A 23,743-nucleotide genomic window follows, 5' to 3' on the forward strand; every position below is an offset into this window, starting at 1 on the left:
TCACTGACAAAGCCAGTTCATAGTAAAGTCATACTGTTCGGGAGAATCCGGGATGACCTCCCAGTACACCTTCATCTTAGGGATGCTTAACCCACCATCTAGTTCGTGAATGTAAAAGGCTCACTGGATGGAGGAGCAAAGTTTATGTCGATAATCATGGTTCTAGACTTTTCGGTCTCTGGAGCAACTCCGACCATAGTATCGTCATCAACAAGGATATCTGGAGGAACTCCTCCATGGTCTCAGCATCAACAATGGTCTCAGAAGCAACATCCTCATGACATGGCTTCATCAACTAACCATTCTCTGAAGTGTTACACATGAAGCAGACTTCTCCAAAGAACTAATGATTCATATAAATATGTGTATACATGATAACATGTTCACATGAAAGTCTTACCAAAGCTTGCACGACTAGCAGACACAATCCAAAGTCTTCTACAAGATGTTCTCATCACTTCTACAAATGAGATACAACACACTTCAGGACATGGGTTTATAAGAACTTACCAATAGGTGAGGAATGGGACAATGCTTCCTCAATGAAAGATGTTCTTCTATGTATCTTCTACAACATACCAAAAATACACGTCAATCGGATATACGAGCAGAAATATATGGCTTCCACACTCATGTTTACGGAATCTGAAAATTTGCACGGGATTACAAGTTATGAATGTGCATGCGTCATTGACTTCCCTAGACATCTCCAAACTGAAGGATTCTTATTTCATATGATTTCTCAGTCTCTTAGATTCAAAAGTTGGGTCAAGCACCGAATTCTGACGTCGTATGAGGTTCCTACAACTTCCAGAGCATACAACATGCAAGCAGAAATTCTTAGACGGGATTCATTACCTTCATAGTCTATCGATGTCCACCAGGTCTTTCCACTAAGTCCTTCATCAAGGTACCTCCAACTTCGACCACCTAGGTCTTTACATCAATTTTTCTACCTGTGTCCTCTATCTAGGTCTTGCTAGAAGAAGAGAAAACGAAAGGGAGAGATTTAACAAAATACTGGGACTGACGATCCACTGATCATGAAGATTAGTTTTAAAGTTCAAGACCCGTGGCATCAGATTCGCCTGTGATAATCATTTATCATAAAATGAATGCTATCAACGGGACATACAACCATGGTCATTACATCATCCCCTCTTGAGAGCAACCTCAGTTATGGTCCCGTGACCAGGGTTTCAGAAGTGATGTTTTTACGACTGACAGAAACAAGATGGCACTGCAAGCACCATGCTCATGTATTAATCAAGGGTTCAGATTTCAAATCAAAAAATGGCAGTGAAATCCTTCATCAATTGTTCAAGATACAATCAAATGGTCCAAAGACACAACAGGGGCGTTTTACAACAAACTCGTCTGAGACAATTTTACACTGTCCTACACAAAGAAGTGAACTGGGATTAATTGGTGAGGAATCTAGGTATTGTTCATACACCATTCTCTTTGCATGTATGTCCTCTACAACATATCCAAAATTCACAATGATTGGATGAACGAGCAAAAAGATGTGGCTGAAACATCAAACTACATGACAGCTGAAATTTCTGAAGACTTCCTGGAAGTTTATTGTTTCGTTGATTTCGACCACTAAACGTACTCAAACTTCAAAAAGCTTCTGTTTTAAATCTAGAAAATTTCATGGGTATCAAAAAGTTGGGGTAGATCATCAAAAACGGACATCATATGAAGATTCTACAGCATTTTCAATGAAGACCTAACTTCTGAATTTTCTGATGACGAATTATGAAAAAATTATTCATTCACTCACATCTGAATCAGGAGTTACACATCAACGCAAGGCCGGACTTCATCTTCAGCCGATAGTCTCACTTGCAAGTCGGCGGTGCTTCTGCTGATGAAATATGAGCTTTTCATCTGAAAGGTTGATTCATCTTGGCATGAACACCTGCATAATTCTTCATCTTTGACTTGATATTTCTGGAGCGTTCCCCGGAAGATCCAGAAGGGTGGTTGTAACTGGAAGTCATCATTATCTGAGGAGAAATACATGGAGTCATGGATATACATATAACAAACACACAACAAAATGGTAACAATCCAACTCTTACCTATTTACAATTTCACTAGCTGTAGTGATTATAACGTCAGAAATTCGAAAACTTGATCGTTCCTTCGAACCTGTAAAGACGAGAAAATTTCATTATTCAAAATCATGACTTGATTTTCATAAAACCGTGAGCGACCCACGTGAATTTTAACATCCACTGGTTTTTCAAAAATTGGACAGACGGCCATTCTACAATTGTGAAAACTCACATACATACATTATTTCACCATGTATGATTGTCTACTTTCAACAGTTGTTCAAAATCAAAACGTTGATTTACAAAATATATGTATATTTAACGTGAAACTCACGTAAATTTAAATATATATATATATATATATATGCTCCCTCGCGCGAGCATCTGTCTTTGAAACGAGAGTATATTTTCGAAGATTTCTGAAAGATCGAAGATAAAAAAAATTCATGAGAGGTCATAGACAAAATTCTTATTACTAACAGACACACGTTTATTTTAAAAAAAAAATCCATTGAAACGAGAATTTATTTCATTTTGTGAAATCTCACATATTTAAAAAATAAAAAATTTGGTTTTCGTGAAAGCTCATAGACAAAATTTTTATCATTAGAGTCAGGTCTATTTTTTTTTTTTTGTTAAACTAACGAACGTCTATTACTAAAACAAGGATTTCTTTTTGGAACCGGGCCCGTAAACACTAAACCGACCAAAATTGGACGTCCGACTATCCGAATCAGTAGTGCTTCATCTCTCTGTACTCATGGGATGACGCTTTATCATACTGTCAGCGTCCTTACCTGGGCATTTTCTTGAACATGACACCATTGGAGCAAATCAGGGATTCTGAAAATACCTTTGTACGACTGAAGTCAACTGCTTATATCGTCAACTGGAAAATCACCATCTAGTGATTACTTCGGAACATGACTGTTCCTCACTAAGCAGGGGACTTAATGTTGATGGTGGATTTTCGACAAAGGTCAAAATCGTAAAATCATGATACTACATGTTCCTGACCCGGCTTCAGGAACGCATGTGACGATTCATATTTTATGATATGTGAACCGTTTCACGATCTCTGACTGAGTGAGCGTTCCTCTCAGAGCTATGATGAATATGTTTCTCGAAAGGCCTCCCCGGCTGAGCGTTCGATACTTCACACATTTCATCATCACCTATATGTAGAATCAAATGATTGGGAGGTTCTCTAGACATAATTATTCGTTAGAGAGCTTAATGCCTTCAGGACGTCACGTTACTCGTTGTTCCCTGACTACATAGAGAGACTCACCTCTACATAGAATCTTAATGATTGGGCGGTTATCTAGCCATAATCGTTTGTTAGAGAGATTAACGCCTTCAGGACGTCACGCTGCACGTTGTTCCCTGACTACATAGAGAGACCGTGTATAGAATCTTTATGATTGGGCGGTTCTCTAGACATAATTGTTTGTTAGAGAGCTTAACGCCTTCAGGACATCACGTCATCCGTTGTTCCCTGACTATACTCCCCTCAGAATGAATATGATGCTTCAACTATCTCATATCTCAATTCTGCAAATAGATTAATTCTATCGTGACATTCATCCACTGAATTCCTAGAAAATAATCTATTATATATCATTGCTCTGTTCCCTGAATCCCCCGACTGGATTCATGGATTAGTAATAAATAACCATTTTATCGCATTACTCCGTTCCTTGAATCCCCCGACTGGATTCATGGATTAGCAATAGATAACCATTTTATCTCATTACTATATTCCATGAATCCCCCGGCTGGATTCATGGATTAGTAATAGATAACCATTTTATCCCATTACCCCGTTCCCTGAATTCCCTGGCTGGATTCATGGATTAGTAATAGATACACAATTCATTTTTATTACTCCGTTTCATGAATCATTCTCACCTGAACTTCATGAATTAGTAATAATTACTCAACAATCGGACATCTGGACTATCACCGAGTAAGCCCCAAGAAAATGGTGCAAGTGTACTCAACGATGATGCAAGAAAGAGCACTCAAATGCACGAATGAGCATTCAAAAATATGGACAACGAGGAATCCTACAAAAAATAGGAGAGAGAAAATAATAATAATAAAATAAAAAGAGGCGCCTAGGGACCGGGCCCACCGGCCGGCCGGTCCCCCGGGCCTCTTCCTTTATTTTTCCTTATTTTATTATTTTCATAATCTCATGAATACTCCTTCATTCGAGCAAATTTCCTTGTCTGAGCAAAATTCACGGTTTCTCCATGTTTTCCCCCAAACGATGAAAAATAATAAAAATAGAGGAAAGTGTCACGGTACCGGCCTACCTAGCCGGCCGGCCATGCCCTAGCCGTGGCCGGTTCCACACTTTGCAATCCCTTGTTTTTCATAATTATTATTTCCCTCATCTCATGAAACTCCTCCGTTTGAGCAAAAACCCTGGTTTTTCCATATTTTCTCAAATATTGCTCAAACCATGAAAAGCCAAAAAGTCAAATGGTTACACGACCGACTAGGCTATTCACGAAAAAAAATATTAAAATATTTTTATTTAAATATTCTTAAAATATTGATCAAACAAGCAAAGTTCTACTTGCTCATTCGAGGAAAATCAATAATTTCAGTCAAAGATCAAACTCTTTTGAAAATCCAAAATATTGCTCAAACGCACACCAGAAAATACCAAAACTCTCAAGAATGAGACTCGGACATTATGGTGACACGGGCATGATTCCTTGACCAGCCAAGGTCGGCCCTAAGGCTTACAAGGAGCCGGTCCCATACACCTTTATAATTTTGACCTAATTTGCTCAATTGCTCATATTGGGTCCAAACTATTTCCAGCCAACTTGGAATTTTCTCAAACGACCATTACCTAGTCCCACGACCACCAAGGACCGGTTTCATGCCCTCTTGGTCGGTCCCTCACTTCTCCATAATTAGGCTTTATCACCTAATGCTCAGACGAGCACTATTCTAATAAATGATTAAACCATCATTTAATCATCCTTTCACTAACCGGTGAACAAAGGAATTTGGTGCATGCTCACACGAGAACTACATGGTCATCCATCATCCCATGTAGCCGGTCCCTTCTTCACTCAGTGATTTTCAATAAATCATTAACTGGTCAGCAATCGATCAAAACTAGGGTTTCGAATTGAATGCTCTGCAAATCATAATTTTGAGCAAGTTTAAACACTAACAATTTTATGTTGATCCAACAAACTACATACTAATTAATTATATAATATTCAGTCAAGCTACAAATATTTTAATTAATATTTTATTTGGTCATGCTAATAATAATTCATTGAACGAGAAATATTTGCTCAATCCATCAATATTGGTTCAACTATCAATATCCAACAATTCATCACACGAACAATATTTGCTCAGAATATTTGCTCAGTTCATCAATATTCATCATATTGATCCAATTATCAACATTTATTCAAGAACTATACGTCTCAAACATGTTCAATCCATGAATCGTAGAGCATTCGATAATCATGCTCAACTGAACAATACTTAGACTCATTGTCTAATCAAGTCAATAACTGACTAATTAAATACACGCCTGCCTTGCAGACTCCACATTCGTGAGACATCGAGCACGTCACATGGGGGATATTAATTAGGGTTTTGGTCTGGCGGCCTACGGCATGTGTGTTCATCCACGAGGAGAAACGTTAGTAAGTTGTGCAAGCGGTTGAAGAAGTTAGCAAAGTAGTGGGTGGACGATCAACCAAGTCTCCACACGATATGGAACTGATTTTACCACGATCTCCCACTTTCCCACTCTTTCTTTCAAGGAACCATCACACTTACTGGGATCAATGTGTTTACTATTCTGACAATATAAATAAGTTAAAGAAATCGATGACTGAACAACAACAATTTCTCGATCAAAAACTTATTCACAGAACTCAACAGTTCATCTACTTGCCGAAATCCACAACACATACACAATCCTTGATCACCATTGATCCCACACAATTTTCAGTTTTCCTCCTACAGATCAACCCATCTCCCTCTTTGTGTCCGAATTGAATCTGGAACGTCCATTGACTTGGTTTAGCCCGGAGTCCTACAGATTGATCTCTCGAACTCAAATCACTTCTGTGCAGTGTTTCTGTTTGAGGTTAAACAGTTTGCTCGGTTTAGGAGTCTTGTCTGCACGGTCGTCTCTTCACTTTCCTAAAAAAACAGCAAATCGTTTTTCCCCATCTACAAATTTTTACTTTTGGTATTGGTATAACACTTACATATTTTGCATGCTACACAATTGAAGTCAGAGGAGTTACCTGAAATTGTAGTACTATGGATGAATTAGAGAGGAGAGGAGCGGAGATAGCTTTCTATTGGGCAACAGAATGGAGTGGTCATGAAGTAGTTTTCCAAAGTGACTCTTTGCCTACTTTGATGTTGCATATATGTTGAAGCTTACATAGATATTCTATTAGCAATGATTTTCAGAACAATGTGGAAGTCATAAACTTTAAAATTTCAGAACTTGTGTTATCTACTAGATTATATATTATGTGGGCAGCTAATACTGCAGCTTATTGTAATATTTTCAATCTCCAAAACAGTTGGAAATGGGAGGATCTAGAATTGTTAGAGCACTGCTTGGTCGAACTCGCATGCGTTTCTATCTCAAGCATGTTTGTCAATGTTAGTGACCAAAACTATAAGTCTTTATTTCTAGTCTACTATTAGCTAAGTCTTGGACTAGGAAAGAAAGTGTAGTTGAGCTCAAGACTCCATGGCGATCATCATACAATGACGAATAACTACTCAAAAAACTGGTGGAACTTCATCGACTAAAAGGTATGTGGAGACTTGAACTTATCTATCACTCAAAAGTCTATCTACTCTATCTCCTATCTTGAGACAAAAGTCGTTTTGCTATATAGACTTTGATTATACACATTTGCTATTTCGAGCCGAGTTTATCTTGCTTATCTATTTATCGAAATATGTGTTGGTAAGTTTTCGCTTTGGCCAAGTTCATCTTTACTATTGACGAAAGTCATGTTAAGTTTCAATTACTTGAAAATGGCTTTGACGAAAAATGGTTTGTGAACGACAACTATATAACGTCCTCTAAGAATGTTTCAATGATTGAAATGAGAGTTTGGATTATATAACCGTTGTTGGATATAAGAATTGTGTGGTAACTCATACATGTATAAGTCCTTATTCCTTGAACCAAAGTATGCGTACTTTTCTTCTCAGGAAAACCGGAACAGAGTCCGCGAACCCAGTCCGTGTACCCAGTCCGCGTACTGTCGAAGGTTATCTTCCCAAGAAAATCTTCTGGAGTTTGTGAAATTTTACAAAATTATTCCTGGTACTTAAGTCCACGTACCAGTCCGCGTACTTAAGTTGGTTATTTTCTAAAAACGATTATTCGTGAACTTAAACTTATATAAACTAAGGAATGCAAGCTTGCAAACCGTGGCTATAAAGTTCATGAATCGATTCGATTGAATCAAATCGTTTTTGTTTCAATTGTGTCTATTATACAGATCTAAGCAATTGAACAACCCTCTAACTAGTTCATTTGAGTCATTTGAAATAGTTGTGGTAAAGAAGAATATGGTTGATATGAAAGTGCTCATATGGCTAACCATTTGGTTAACTACTGTTGAACCAACTAGATGTACATGTTTGGGTACGGTTACACAAACCTAGATAAACGTGGATTTCATTTGTGTGTAACAAGCTCAGTTTCGATCTAACGGTTGAAAGATATTAGCTTGAATCTAATAAGGTTTTCATCTAACGGTGAATATTGAATGCTTTGTTACTAAGCTAACATTGATTGTAAACCCTGATTTGAAATACTATATAAGGGAGGACTCTAGCAACTGGGAAACCTAATCCCCACACCTCATGTGTGATACTAGTTGTACTAGATAGAGTCGGTTCTCCTTTAACCTCAGGTTTCCACCGAAACCCTTTAGGTTAATGACTTGAAGACTTCATTGGGATTGTGAAGCCAGACCGAGACTACTTTTCTTGTATTTGTGTGATCTGATCTTGTTGTTTCCATCGTACTAAGTACAATCGTAAGGATTGGCTTGAGATTGATTTCTCCGATAGGCAAGATATAAAAGAAGTCACAAACATCTTGTCTCATCATTTGTGATTCCGCAATATATTCTTTCGCTAGTCGATTAATATTATTGTGAGGTGATTGATAATACTGAGCCGTTCTTCGGGAATATATGTATGGTTTATCAATTGGTTCATGTTCACCTTTATTTATCAAAAGACGGAACAAAAACTCTTAGATATTTATGTGGGAGACGGATTTATCTATTACGGTAGACTTTTCTGTGTGATACAGATTTGTTTATTAAAGTCTTCGACTTTGGGTTGTAGCAACTCTTAGTTGTGGGTGAGATCACCTAAGGGAATCAAGTGCTTTGTATCCTGCTGGGATCAGAGACGTAGGAGCGTAACTGTACCTTGGATCAGTGTGAGATTGATTGGGGTTCAACTACAGTAAAGACCGAAGTTAGTTTGTAGTAGGCTAGTGTCTATAGCGGCTTAATACAGTGTGTATTCAATCTGGACTAGGTCCCGGGGGTTTTATGCATTTGTGGTTTCCTCGTTAACAAAACTTCTTGAAAAAGCGGGGGTCTAACAACCTCACCCAATATTTCGATTAGCAATCTATATGTACTAACTCCAATATACTTTCTAGAGAATCAACTAGACAATCGGACTCAATCTAGATAAAAGTATATCAAGGAGTTAATATCTCAATCTCTCGATTTGATCTTTACTTAAGCAAATGAAAAGCTGCGACTCTTTATCAAATACTAGAGAGATAAACTTGGATGATACCAAAGACAAATATCCAAGTGTCAATCAATTAGAATCAACAACTAAAGGTTGGATATTCTAATTGATTGATCTTAACGCACAACCTGTGATATTTAAATTATATAATAAAATATAATGCGGAATAAAAATAACACATACACTAGAAATTTTGTTAACGAGGAAATCTCAAATGCAGAAAACCCCCGGGACCTAGTCCAAATTGAACACCACACTGTATTAAGCCGCTACAGAAACTAACCTACTACAAACTAACTTCGGTCTGGACTGTAGTTGAACCCTAATCAATTTCACACTGATTATAGGTAAAGTTGTGATCCTTACATCTCTGATCCCAGCAGGATACTACACACTTGATTCCCTTGGCTGATCTCACCCACAACCAAGAGTTGCTACGACCCAAAATCGAAGACTTTAATAAACAAATCTGTATCACATAGGAAAGTCTATGATAATAGATAAATCTTTCTCCCACAGATAAACCTAATAATTTTGTTCCGTCTTTTGATAAAATCAAGGTGAACAGGAACCAATCGATAACCCGAACTTATATTCCCGAAGAAAAACCTAGAATTATCAATCACCTCACAATAATATAAATCGTATGGTAGCGAAACCAGATATTGCGGAATCACAAACGATGAGATGAAGATGTTTGTGATTTATTTTTATCTTGCCCTATCGAAGATATAATCTCAAGTCAATTATTCAATTGAACTCGTACGATAGAAAATGAAAAGATCAGATCGATCAACTACAAGAGAAGTAGTTTTGTCTGGCTTCACAATCCCAATGAGGTCGTTCAGTCGTTAACCTACAGGGTCTCGAGATGAAACCTAAGGTTAAAGGAGAACCGACTCTAGAAAAACCAACTAGTATCACACAGAAGGTGTGGGGATTAGTTTTTCCAATTGCTAGATGTCTCCTTTATATAGTTTTCAAATCAGGGTTTGTAATCTAAGTTACCTTGGTAAAAAAGCATTCAATATTCACCGTTAGATGAAAAACCTGATTTAACCAAGCTAATATCTTTCAACCGTTAGATCGAAACTTAGCTTGTCACACAAAAATGAAATGCATTTCATTTAGGTTTGAGTAACCGTACCTAAACGTGTACACTTAGTTGGTTCACAAATAGTTAACCAATGGTTAGCCATATGAGTACTTTCATATTAATCATATTCATCTTCTTCGCAACTAGTTCAAATGACTTCAAAAGAACTAGTTGAAGTGTTGTTAAATTGCTTAGGTCTTTATGAATAGACACAATTGAAACAAAATCGGTTTGATTCACTTGAATCAATTCATGAACAATATAGCCACGGTTTGCAAAGATTGCATTCCTTATTGATTTATTGTTTAAGTTCGTGAACTTCCGATTTGAGAACTATAACCAGCTTGGGTACGCGTACGGGTACGTGTACCATAGCTACCAGATTTGAGTTTACAAACTCAGCAGAAATTTTCGGTTGAAAACTTCCCTGGGTATGCGTACGGGTATGCATACCTAATATGACTGGTTTAACAGTTTGCAAACTTACAAACTCAGCAAAAAAATTCGGATCGAAAACTTCCGCTGGTACGCGTACCCAACCTGTCTCCTTCACCAATACCGTATGCACACATATGCACACACTTGGTTTCCGGCACATGTATTTATACACTAATGTGCGAACACACTATATATGCTTATATCCATAGTTGGTTACGTAATCTCAACTCTACATTTCAATCATTGAAACATTCTTCTATAATGTTATAACAGTCGTTATTCACAACTATTGTCATCAAAGTTATTTTCAAGATTGAAACTTCATCATGACTTTCGTCACGGGTTAAGATGAAAAGTGGTTAAAGCGAAATCTTACCAACACATATTTCGAGAAAAAGATAGGCGAGTAAACTCGGCTCGAAATAGCAAATGTGTATGTATGAAAACTATCATACTTATACGACTTTGTCTCAAGAATAGGAGATAAATAGGTAGACTTTTGAGTGATAGATAAATTCAAGTCTCCACATACCTTTTAGTTGGATGAAGTTCCACCGGTTCCTTGAGTAGTTCTTCGTATTCGTAAGATGATCGTCGTGGAGTCTGGAGCTCAACTACACTTAACTGTCCTAGTCCGAGACTTAGCTATAAGTAGTCTAGAAATCAAGACATATAGTTTTGACAACTAAACTTGACAAACATGCTTGAGATATAAACACATGCGAGTTCGACCGAGCAATGCTCTAACACTTCTGGTGTCTGTGTTATTTCTTTTCCGAATTATATTTTGTTAGATAATTGAAATATCACAGGTTGTGCGTTGAATAAATCAATTGGGAAATCCAACCTTTGGTTTTTGATTGAAATTGATTGATACTTGAACATTGGTCTTTGGTACCGTTCAAGTGATTTCTCTTGTATTCAATTAGACTCACAGATTTCTATTTGCTTGAGTAAGTATTGAATCGAGAAAGAGAGATATAACTCTTTAATATACTTTTATTAAGTTTGAGTCTGAATGTCTAGTTGATTCTCTTAAAAGTATATTGGAGTTAGTCCATACAGATTGCTAATCGAAATATTGGGTGTGGTTGTTAGACCCCCGCTTTTTCAAGAATATCTTTTGAACTTATTCAATTCTCAGTATTTCAATATCATGGTCGAATCTAATCCATCGTGACAAGAAGTATAAATGTGTAATGTTAGAGGGGATCTACCTATTGTAGATAAACTAAAGTTAATATAAAGATAAATAGAGAGAAGAATAAAGGAAGCTCTTTATTGATGGATATGTGTGTGGAGTACATTGTGGAAGATCTTCATTTATATGCGTACAATAGAGTATGTATTTAATATAGCGTTAGAAAGGAATTAGTATATCCATGTACTAGTACCATGCACCATGCATCCTTTAGTATAGAGTTACATGAAGTAGTTGTAACGATAGTGATATAAGTGTGGGGTGGAAATCCACCACTATTATTAGTTCAACACTCCCCCTTGGATAACACCACAATACTATATATATTCACAATACTTTGCCTTGTGAGGTCCACATGGTATGCTTCTTTTGATATTTCTCACTCGATTAAAGAAAAATCCAGTGGGAAAAATCTTGACGTAGAACTTTTACATGCATTGCTTCACATGTCGTTCTTATATTTTAATGTTCTACATGTAGTTCATCACATGTAGTAATATCCTCAAAAGAACAATATGTCTAAGTCAATTGTCTCATCAAAACTTTGACAAGGAAAAACCTAGTGGGACAAAACCTTGGTACAACCCTTCACATGTAGTACACATGTTGTCTCTTACTTTACATGTAGTTCATCACATGTAATATGATCGTCAAAGATCGCCGAGTCTAATTTAAATAAATCGTTAAAACTTTGTCAGGCTAACACAGAGGGACAAAACTGGAACTAAAGAAAAAGAGTATAATATTAAGTAAACTTAGAACATAGTTGGTGCGTATGCGTTGCCTCATTAAAACCTTGACAAGAAAAACCCAGTGGGATAAAACCTTGACGAAGAGAAAAGAGTACAACGTGATAGATGCAAGTAAAGGTGATCTGTTGCAGATGATCACTTTGCTCCGTTGAAGTTGACTAGTTGCTTCACAACTCCTAAGGAAGAAAATCCTTGTAGAAAGACAATATCCTTATCTGGGAAATCACATTCCCGGTGTTTGTTGTTGTCTCATTAAAAACCTTGCCGAGTAATAAAACCCTACGGGAAAAAGTAACCTCAGTGAAGGAAAATAGTTCAACACACCATTAGATTCTCCCCCTGATGTCAGAAAATTTTCATTAATCTAATGCAGTCAAAAGAAGTTTATCGCACTTTACTTTGGTGACTTAAATGTTTACAAGACCATGTTGTTGATTCTGGAAGTTACGTTGCTTAACAGACTATCGCGTTTCATTTCTTTGATTCAGATATTTTCAGTAATATCAACGTGATCTTTATGTCCTCAACGTTCAACATACTTGATGTTTTAGTCTTGTCTCGTTAAAAACCTTGTCGAGAAAGAAAACCCTTTGGAAAAAAAATTTCTCGATCTAAGGGAAAAAAAGTACAACACAACTTCAATTTCGAAGTAAAATATGTCGACATCATATCCTTGGATCCTCCCCATTATGTCGGCATCCCCCCCTAATTACTTTCAGATCTAGAGTTGTTCCATAAAGTTCCTTTAGTCATGTACTTTTCGAAACTGAATATCGGTAATGACCTAAAAAATAGTCTACCATATCTCCCACTGATTACTTTCATTGGAGAAGAGATTATTGTTCCTTCATAATCAACAACCTTTGGATTGCAGTTCCTTTAACATTCCTTTTTATTTATTTATGTCTTTGCACTGATAAAACAAATTTATGTCAATGATTACTTTTAAGTACATGATTACATTCAATATACTATTCCAATGACGTTGCGTTGGCGCTGAGCTATATCTAGCTAACAAATTCACTGAGGATGTAATATTTGGTTTAGTACATTATGCTAAGTACAATAATGCGTCTATTGTACTTAGATAAGGGAAATACATCTCCCAATACATCTTCGTCATCTTCCTTTAGACGAATTGGTCATTTAATTACATTTGAACCTCGACTTATCATGGGAGTGCTAGTAGGATGCATGTCCTTGTTAAATTGCCTGACAATGGACATATGCATACTGGTGGAATAATATAACACAAGCTCGGTCTTCTAGTTCAGAACATAGATAAGATCGAGATTTTCCATGATTTTCATCTCAAATTCATATTTTAAATAGCTTGTAAGATCTCTTATTCCACTGAGAGTACTTATCATGTCTATACCGTCGACATAGATAGCTATAATTCTGAATCAGGAACTTATTTAATTAATACACATGGCACAAAACCTTACTTGTTTATTCCTTCCCAATCAAATAGTCACTTAGACGGGTATACCACATCCGCCTGATTGTTTAAATCAATAAGTGAGTATTTTAGTGTAATTGAAAACACACTCTGTGGTTTAGAGTCATTCGACTTGGGAAGAAAAAGTTCATCATGCACTTTTGCAAATATCTTTGAGTTTAAATCTCCATAGATCTAACCACATCTATTATGTTTCAAGTTATTTTGAAACTACTAAGAAAACTAATTAACTGCACATTATGATGTTCAAAAGGGTAAGGGATCCAGGGGTTTGCGAAAAACCTCGCGCCACAAGGTGATTCTTTATACTTTAAGACCTCATTCTTCTCATTACACTTTGTGACAAATAACCACATATGTCCCACAGGCTTTGCACTTGGTTGGTTAGCACTACCACACCAAATACCCGTATATTTGCCAAAGAACTAAGTTCTACCTGGATTGCGTAGGCCAAATATGCTCTTTATTTGAAATTAATCAAAATAAAGCATGGTTCGATCTCATTGTGCTCTACTTATGGAGCAACTATTTATGGATTATATCATCACTGTGCACGCATGATCCTTCCAGTGAGTCATGTGTATTCTCATAATCCGACAGAATTTCATCGTTCTCTAAAATCATTTAAAACTTTGGAGTGTCCAGTTTGATTCATGGACATATTCATAAACAATATTATGATATGATTTATGATGATATAAATAAGTTGTGCCTTACTCACCTACTTCCTTTCTAGATGAGGATTGATCGAACCAAGTGGTCTCTCCAACTTCCTTTATGGAGCCACGGCCTCAATCACACTTCCACTAAGGGTAGTTGCAACACCTTAGTCTATGGTGTATGTGCACCTTCTCACCAGGGTGTATATCCCTTATTGAAGATTCGTAACTTTGCAGGTACGTTTGCAGCTGGTATGTGTGATCTCATCACTTTAGCGACATCAGTGTACATTCTGAAAATCGATTATTCTTTGTCACTTCACATTTGCATTTGTGGAATATATGAATAAATATGAGACATAATGAGAACACACCATGACAATTCTTGTCGTTCCTTTTGAAAATACTTTTTCTTATCTTCCCCTAACGACGGGAAGACTGTCTCATTAAAGTGATAACCCGCAAATATAGCGGTAAGAGATCTCCTTCCAAAAGGTTTAAAATGCGGATAATTGTTGGGAACTCATTTCCAACATAACTACTTAACAGTTTTGAAGACCCATCATAATACGATGTGGAGTCGTAATGGCACATATATAGTGCAACCAAAAATGCGTAAGAACACGAATGTCAGGCTTAAATCCGGTTACCAACTGGTACGCAGAAAAGGTTCACTAATATTAGGTTTTAAAACGAATTATGTAAAGATGCGTGTAATATTGCATATCCTCAAAGCAATAAAACGTAGGTTGGTATGCATAACCTATTCCTTAGACATCATCTGTAACTTTTGATGATATCCTTTGCGAGACCATGAGGTATAGGATACTCTGCATTGATCCTATTAATCATGCAATAACCATCAATTCCTTTTTATGTACACTCTCTAGCATTTACAATGGGTGGTGAGCCCTTACATGTATAATATATGCTAGTAGTTTTCAATACACAAAATTTCTTGGGAACTATAACTAGTTCAATATGTCAAAACATCCACTAGATCCATAAGTCACTTTAATGGTCCGCATTCTGCATGGATATTTTTCTAAATATCACCTTTTTTTCTTTGTAATATGGATTATTTTTTATTTGCATATTAAGATGGTCTCGATCCTATTTTACTGAAGACTTTATAAAATTAATGATATGCTTTCTTTCTTGAAAGCATAATGGTAAGGGGATTGTGCACCTAGTACTTTAGAAAACACTTATTGAGAGATATGTCGTCAATTCGCATTCTGTCAATCTTTTTCCCGTTGTCTCGTTCACCCAAATAAAGTGATGTACGTATGATTATTTTCAGAATGATCATCATGTCATAACCAAAGTGGCTTTATGGTTATGCCAAAGTCTGTATAAGTCAATACCCAATATTTTATAGTCGGGGTCAATATGGATTCAATAAACCAAATACTAATGATTTACTTATCACCAAATTGACTCATAAATTTCTCTAAGAATATGCTTTCTTCCACATTCATTAAAGACAATAAAAGATGCAATCAATTGCACTCTCATATGATAACCATTTGCATGGATGTCTTTGGAATTTAACAAGGTGTAGATAGCTCTAGGTACATACAGAGCTATTGTGACTTTTACTCTGTGTCCCATCTTAGAAACAAAGTTTGAGCAGTACTTCGCTCGATGATACAATCATCGTAATCACACTATAGTATAAGGAATTAGTTAAATAACTAGTGTATATTCCTTAAGTTAGTGGGAGGGAAACCACTATCAGTTAGACATCGAGTCTTGAGAGATTTAATAAATAGTGTGTACTTATTGCGTAACAAAAGTGAGGATCACTCAATTGCTTTAGAGTGTATGCTACGGTTTAGAGGGGATAATATACTTTTCATCCAGATATATCTCAAGTGCTTTAGAGACTTTTTTCGTCTCGTGGTAATGATATACTTTTCATAAGTGCTGAAAATGAGTCTAGTTCAACTGAAATCAACTGGCTATGCAAAGTTCTTCTTGCAAGTAAAGTTTACGTTTAAAGTATGATATTCCTATGAAAATCGGTTTCTACTATAGTACCTGCATTACATTGCTTGTACCAATACCAGTAACAAGATTCATTCTCAACTCTTTTATTTTGATGCGAGCAAGAATTACATCTTAACTTGATCCCATGTTCGATTGATACTACCAGGTACAAAAATACATCTTTGTCCCAGGAATATATATATGTCCCTTTTCACATGCTTCACATGAGTCAGTACGCTTGGCCCTCATTACTTCAGGGTTCTTTCGATTTTCAATTTTTTTAAAATTAGCTTAATTTGAGAAATTTCTTCATCTCATCGGGTCAAGAGAATCTCACTTTGCATGTCAACCACTTACTTTAGGTTGAGAAATTTATAATGAATCTCTTATTTTCATACTTGGACATATACTGGTTTGTTAGTATCATGGATGATGTAGAAAAGTGGAAAAAATTATGACTTATATCACCTTTTGTGAGTGCTTACACAAAAGTTGAGATGCATGTACTCTAATTGCAACATAACTTTGTTGAAGCTACTGATTCTAATTCAATAGTATAGTAAGTGGATTGATCCGAACTTCATGTTTGGGGAGAGAATTTCATGAAAAAATTCCTTCAAAGCATTACGTAGCTCTTTAGTTGTTTTAAACAAAGATTTTTGTTGCTCAATGTAAATTGAGAACAACGTGTTTCCTTAGAAACACAGGGGCATATGACTTTACCTTTTAGATGGTAGACCATCCTTGATAGAAGGTTTTATATGGGATATATTCATTTTCCATAACGAAATGGTTTCCACAACAAATTGACAATAATGGTGCTCAAGTATTTCTGAGCCAAAAAAAAAATTGTACTCGAGTCGAGTTGATTCAACTAATTAAACAAAATCCATCATTTTGACAAGAGCCAATATCATAAAGAGAACAAAATAATACCTAGACCAAATTTCTTAATGGTCAACAGGGTTGACTCATTGGTCAAAAATCCGCGTTAACAGGGGCATGGGCATATATGGCCCATTATATATGAAGTTTTCAGGCTCATTGAAATAAACTTGAAACTATCAACATTAGCCCAAAACACACCGTTAACCTCAAAATAGAAAATTTCATCATTCCACTGTTCTTAATTTTAAGTCTAATTATCTCTCAAACAAACACTGCTTTTAGTATTGTTACCGTGATCAAATAAAAAGCGTGGAGAAATAGATCTTACTTGATTAATTGTTTCAACTTAATTAAATCAAAACAAAAGAAAATGGATAACTTTATTACCGAATGTAATGACTTGTCCCCATTACTTGGTGTGTATTAATCAGAGTATCAGATTAACTACAGTTGTAAATTCATGTATCATTGCATATCTATGCTTGTAGACCGTCTCTCTGTCAAATATGCATATTATCCCCTTAGCACTACACTTGATTGAACTTAAGGATATTATACTCAACCGAGCAATTCGTGCTGATAATGTGTTGTAGATAAACTAAAATTATACAAATAAATAGAAAGAAGAATAAAGGAAGCTTTTTATTGATGGATATGTATGTTGAGTACATTGTGGAAGATCTCTATTTATATGCGTACAATAGTATATGTGTTTAATGTAGCGTTAGAAAGGAATTAGTACATACATGTACTAATACCATACACCATGCATCCTTTAGCATAGAGTTACATGAAATAGTTGTAACCATAGTGGTATAAGTGTGGGTTAGAAATCCACCGCCATTATTACTTTAATACTACCTCTATTTTATTAAAAAACAAAAACAAAAAGAGTAAAAGTTTGAACTATCATAAACGACAACTTAATCCACGTGGGGGTGGATAGAAGGAACTTCCGTACATGGTATGAGGAAGGCGATGGCCAACCACAAGCATCGAGAGTATCATAAATGTTTTTTTCTCGATGGACGAATGTTAGGTTGGCTCACATCTAGCTCCCTTACATGCAACCTTTCTCATTATTAAACCCTGACTAGCATGCTTTGTATTGTAACCACAAATAGGGCATTATGCTGGAAATTATCAAAGATTATGGTACATCTATTCTTATCACAACACAAAGCCAGCAGGAAGAATGTCAATAGAAGTTTGCATATTAGCAGTGGCCGGAACAGGCCACCAAGACATAATCCTGTCCGCAATAATAGTGAAACAAACATCAGGTGTGAGTTACAATTACAATGTCAATGAGACGCATTGGACAAAACACAAGATTTTGTTCCAGATTTGTATTTTTCTAGCAGTGTATTTGAAACATAGGACCTATTCGTAGCAGCAATGAATGGCTCAGATTAGTTGAGTTACCAATCCCAAGTCCCCACCCCCAACCTATCACGAAGAGGATTTCAACCTCAAGGCCTGTGCGACCGTAGCTATTTTATTTTTATTTTTGGTTCATTTGGAAATAGCTGCATCATTTCCTCAACAAATATACCTTACTCACCAAATACAATCTACCATGCCTAAACCTCTGCACACAACTTTTTACCCACACAATTGCAATTTGCTGGCAGAAGTTACAATTTTTGAATGCCGTGCTATACAGATGTCTATATTTTTTTTAAAAAAAAATTGTCGCAGGAGCTGACTGACGCCCATTTTAAATATGAACAATTTGTGTAAAGCTGCCTAACAAATTAATAGGGTTTTGACGAAAGCTCGATCTTGCACCAAATTTATACCGATGTTACATTAATATTAATAAAAGTTGCCGTTACGACTACTCTTGGATAAACTGACAGGCAAAGAAAAGAGAAAAACTGACCCTTTACCATCCCTAGAAGAGTTAGGATTTTAATCAACCAAAGGTTAGAACTTAGAACAAAGAAAGCACTGCACTGGACTGCACTGAATACCAACTGTCTACATTGAGATCCAAAATCATCTATCTAATCCTGTAGGTTACCATATCCCCGCCCTATATCAGGAATATTGCAAACAGAATGTTCACTTCCCCACCCATCGAATGGTTGAAGCCACCTAAAGACTGAATATATAAGTAAAACCGAGGTTCCCTATGCAAAAATATACATACCGGGCTAAAAAATCTCACTTTTTGTCCTCCAGAACAAGAGAGGAACTGACTCCGTCTGCATGACTAAACTCAGCTCAATTCGGTGGCAGGAAGGTAGACCCTGATAGTATCTTTCATCGAGAGCTCTTTTCTACATACTGGACATTTACTACGAGCTGATAAAGCGGCCTGGATGCACAGTTTGCAGAAAATGTGGCCACAGTTTGTTGATGTCGCCTCCACAAGTGAACACATGCAAACTGGACAACCAAATGCAGGCTCCTTTGGCAATGGCTTTGGTGGCGCAGCCTGGGGTGTTACCAGAGGTTTCACAGCACGCTTTTTCTGCAAGATGAGATGTTTAAAGTCAGCTTGTTTTCCCTTTTTGTTTTCTACATTAGTGTGCGGTCAACCATGTACATCATCTAAGGTGTATATGTAGATTAAAACAAAGGATAATGAACTACTACATCTGTTTCCAGCAACATTGTATGCCACAATCTAAACTGAAACCCAGTGTGCAGATTAGCCAGAAACTTTATGGTTTACCTCGACGCTCTACCCCCTCCAAAAGCAACCAATTATAACTAGAAAAGGGCCCAACACAAAGGAACTGTAAGCTATACTTGAAAGGATCTGGTATAATATAAAAATTTGCACGCAGGTAAGAAAAAATGGAGGAAGAGAAGAAGAAATAACAGATCCTGAGAAAATGATTGTAAGATGCAAGAACCAGCGCAGCACCAAACGATCAAACACTGACAGCTACTGCATATGTTTATTTATACGTTCAGGCTGAAACCTTATGAGCCAAACAGGCATGAAGCACGTCATTCAAGGTTATACAGTTAGAGTCATCGGACGAAGGAAACAAATAACTGGCTAGTACTTGATAGGAATCATACATACTCCATAAATATATGTATACCATGCGTAACATTGGAAAGAACACTGAACAGCAACTCCTAATAATAAAGGTCCTCTTGTAATAAGAATCAGCGCAACACCGAATGATCAAACACTGAGCTACTGCATATGTTTATTTATTTACATGTTCAGACTGGAACCTTACGAGCCAAACAGGTAAGAAGCACATCATTCAAAGCAATAAGACGTGTTTTACAAAAAGTACTCTTGGTTTTTATAAGAAATCTTAGCGATCATCCATAGTTTGTAAATAATATGATGCCGCTAAGAACTGACAGCCTTGTTTTAGTTAGCTAACCAAAATGGCCAGGAAATTGAACATGTAGTGACTTCTCATTATTTGCAAATTTAAGAAGGGGAAAAGAAAAATCACATGCAATATATATCCGAATAATATATGTGATCTCATGAAGTATATGTACATATTTGACATTTTAACATGTCAAAAATACTTAAGACAGGCCAAAGCAATGAAACTTCAGAAGATTCACATAGAAGCTGATGCAAAATTAGAGATTCAATCAGTTACTGTACTAGTCTCTCTATCCAATGGGATAACCGGAATATGATAAGGGAAATAAAGTACTTAAGTTTAGGGTTCAATTATTGCAAGTTTGCTTCCATTAATTGTTTAGGATTCAATTAAGTTTAGGATCAAGTTGCAGACATTATCTCTAAATTAGTTAGAGATGACACATATAGCTTTGAAAGTTATCGTAATTTTCCATCTCAGTGAGCCATTGCTTGGCTAGAGATTTGAATCATGTAACCATTTAATTTGTGGCAATAAAATTCCGGTTCAGAAAAACAAAACAACCCTAAGAATCTCTAAACTGTACCAATGAGTCATATGACAATTTTTACTGAACTTCCTGACATGTGAGATTATACCCATCTGATAAAGGAAACAAATAAGTGGCTAGAATAGCAATCATACATACCCCACAAATATATGTGAAACCATGCTTAACATCGGGAAAGAACATTGAACCTCTACTCCTAGTAATAAAGGTCCTCTTGTAAAAAGCTCAGTTAATAATGAAAAAACACTACAAGAAAATACTTACAACCAAATCCAGAGAATTCAAACTTAAGGATCTACTAAATGAATGGAAGTACACTTGCAATGACCAACCGATTAAATAAAAAAATCTATAACAGGTTGACAACAATGTGCAAAGAATGAAGCATAAGTGGAGTCATCAACAGGAGACGAGTGTAAAACCAATAAATGACGAAATATTAACCTCGTCGAGATGTTAGGCAATGAAAGATGACAAACGAAAGCAATTCACACACCACTAAAGAAAGAAAAAACTAATCCAAAATATTTCATGAGGATATAAAAATACTGCATTACCTTGGAATTTCTTCTTCCATCTAGGTTTATGTACTGATCAGCACTGATAACTGCATCACTTGGTGCAGGCCTTTTGCGCAAGTTGTAGCGGCTACTCTGAGTCAACCTAGATCCATCTACACGACATAGATAGTACAAAAAGAAAAGCTTTTAAACAAAGCCATCAGCATGAAAGCAAAATTAGTGATCAGCAACGAAAACTAGGTACCTAAGTTAGGTCACAGAAGTAACAGGATAACCCCCTGCATCTTCTTCAGTTGCAGGTGATTCCGTTTGTGCAATCTCCAAAAAAAATGATCCCGTTTATCAACCAAATAATCGCTTATGTAGGTCTCTTAAAAAGAAAGTAAACCCAGGTTCTCAAAGAGAACATAGATGAGATTCAAGAGTGAAGTGGATGGTCTGAGTCCCATGAATTTTACATGGACTATAAAGATCCTTAACAGACTATATCATATGCAAATCATGCCTCGAGAGTATCTTTATTCTAGAACAGGTAGCCATGAATACGAAGTGCTCAGTTGATCTAAAGTCACATCCATGACATATTAAAAGTCCAGAATGTTTGAGAAGCCAATTTGAGCTATTAAGCTTCAATAACTACGCAAATGCAACCCCAATAAAAACAATAAGACCCCGGTCGCCAAATCAACAACCAAGGAATTTAATAGCCTGCAATTCAATTTCAGTACTACCTATACAACACAATGATACACAATAATGCTTACCATCACTAGGTGGTGGTCTCTCGGCAGTAATTGTCGCCTCCCGATTCCTTCTCGCCTGACGACAAAACGCACCATATTAATGAAAAATTAAAACCCAAAATTGAACAAAAAAACTAAAAGCAAAAAGTTCAAAACACATCGCATACTTGAGCAAAGCTTGTTGGAGATGTAATAACAACTTCATCATCATCATCAATAACTTCTTCAACATCAATTGTTGGTGATTGCACTATCCCTGCTCCTCCTCCTTGTTGACTACTCCTAACCAAAGCAGCCGCTGCCCTGCAGCAAACAACAACAAACACCTTGACAGATATCAGTCATGGTTACTGAATTAGCTAAGGATTAGTAATACTGAAAAACAAAGTTAGGGTTTAGAAATATTACCTTCGAAAAATATTCGCCATGGTTACCAAGACATCAGCCATGTCTTCCAACTTCAGATCTTCAAATTCTTCTATCGATTTTCAAAAGAAACCCTCCAAACTGTATTTTCTTCGAGAACTAAGAAAATACCAGTAGATTAAGATTAAGTCTATGATTAATCAGAATGATTGATTGGGTGATAACATGGTGGTCTTAGACTTATAGTATTTGAAAAGAAAAAGAAATTGGGGGAGCAAATGCAAAGCAAGGAAAGAAGCGCCAAAATGGCAAGGGGGAAACAAGATTCATCTGAAATGAAAACGAGCTAGCTAGACTATGTAATGGCATTGGCAAGTATGCCCTTAAAGAATAATAACTCTAGATTCACTTCGGAAATCTCCCGAAGTGTTCACCCAGTGACACACAAATCCGGGGCCCTGGCCCCACCTTACACGGCTCTCATCCCGATGCTGGAACCATTACCTTACTGCCCCACAATTTGTTTTCGGTGGCTTTTTCTGTGGAAAGCTTAGGTGCGTGTAGCACCACTCTTAAATAATACGTGACAAATATTTTGTTATTTCGGCACGGCAAAATATAGGACCGATTGGTTTTTCAGTTAGTTTCGGTTATTAAATGAGGGTCCATGGACAATCTTATATGGACACCAACTTATAACATTTGTACCATTTAGAGTTCAACCGACATTGAGTTTGAAGTTAGTATTTTGATGATATGCTTCTCTTAGTAAATACTAGATCCCTGCCAAAAATAAGGATGCTAAAGAAAGTTCCATGTTCCAAAATATAGTTCAATCTTCCATGTTGACAAAACAAAAAATAAGCACGGAATCGCCATATATTA

General features: G+C 36.4%; 1 protein-coding gene across 2 annotated transcripts; it reads right to left on the bottom strand.

The window, feature by feature from the left end:
• Positions 1-19,161: 19,161 nt before the first annotated feature.
• Positions 19,162-23,207, bottom strand: LOC113274430 (E3 ubiquitin-protein ligase RNF4-like). Of its 2 annotated transcripts, XM_026523822.1 has the most exons (6): positions 22,901-23,207; positions 22,660-22,795; positions 22,514-22,568; positions 21,786-21,901; positions 20,048-20,085; positions 19,717-19,843 (listed from the first exon to the last, which is right to left on the bottom strand). In XM_026523822.1, the coding sequence occupies exons 1-5, from the start codon at positions 22,939-22,941 to the stop codon at positions 20,080-20,082; spliced, it is 354 nt and encodes a 117-aa protein (XP_026379607.1). In that variant the 5' UTR covers positions 22,942-23,207; the 3' UTR covers positions 19,717-19,843; positions 20,048-20,079. The 2 variants fall into 2 exon arrangements, with proteins under 2 accessions (XP_026379606.1, XP_026379607.1); XM_026523821.1 differs by lacking the exon at positions 20,048-20,085 and having other exon boundaries at positions 19,162-19,843.
• Positions 23,208-23,743: the final 536 nt, after the last annotated feature.

This window comes from Papaver somniferum, chromosome 4 (assembly GCF_003573695.1).
Source record: "Papaver somniferum cultivar HN1 chromosome 4, ASM357369v1, whole genome shotgun sequence".
Lineage (NCBI taxonomy): Eukaryota > Viridiplantae > Streptophyta > Magnoliopsida > Ranunculales > Papaveraceae > Papaver > Papaver somniferum.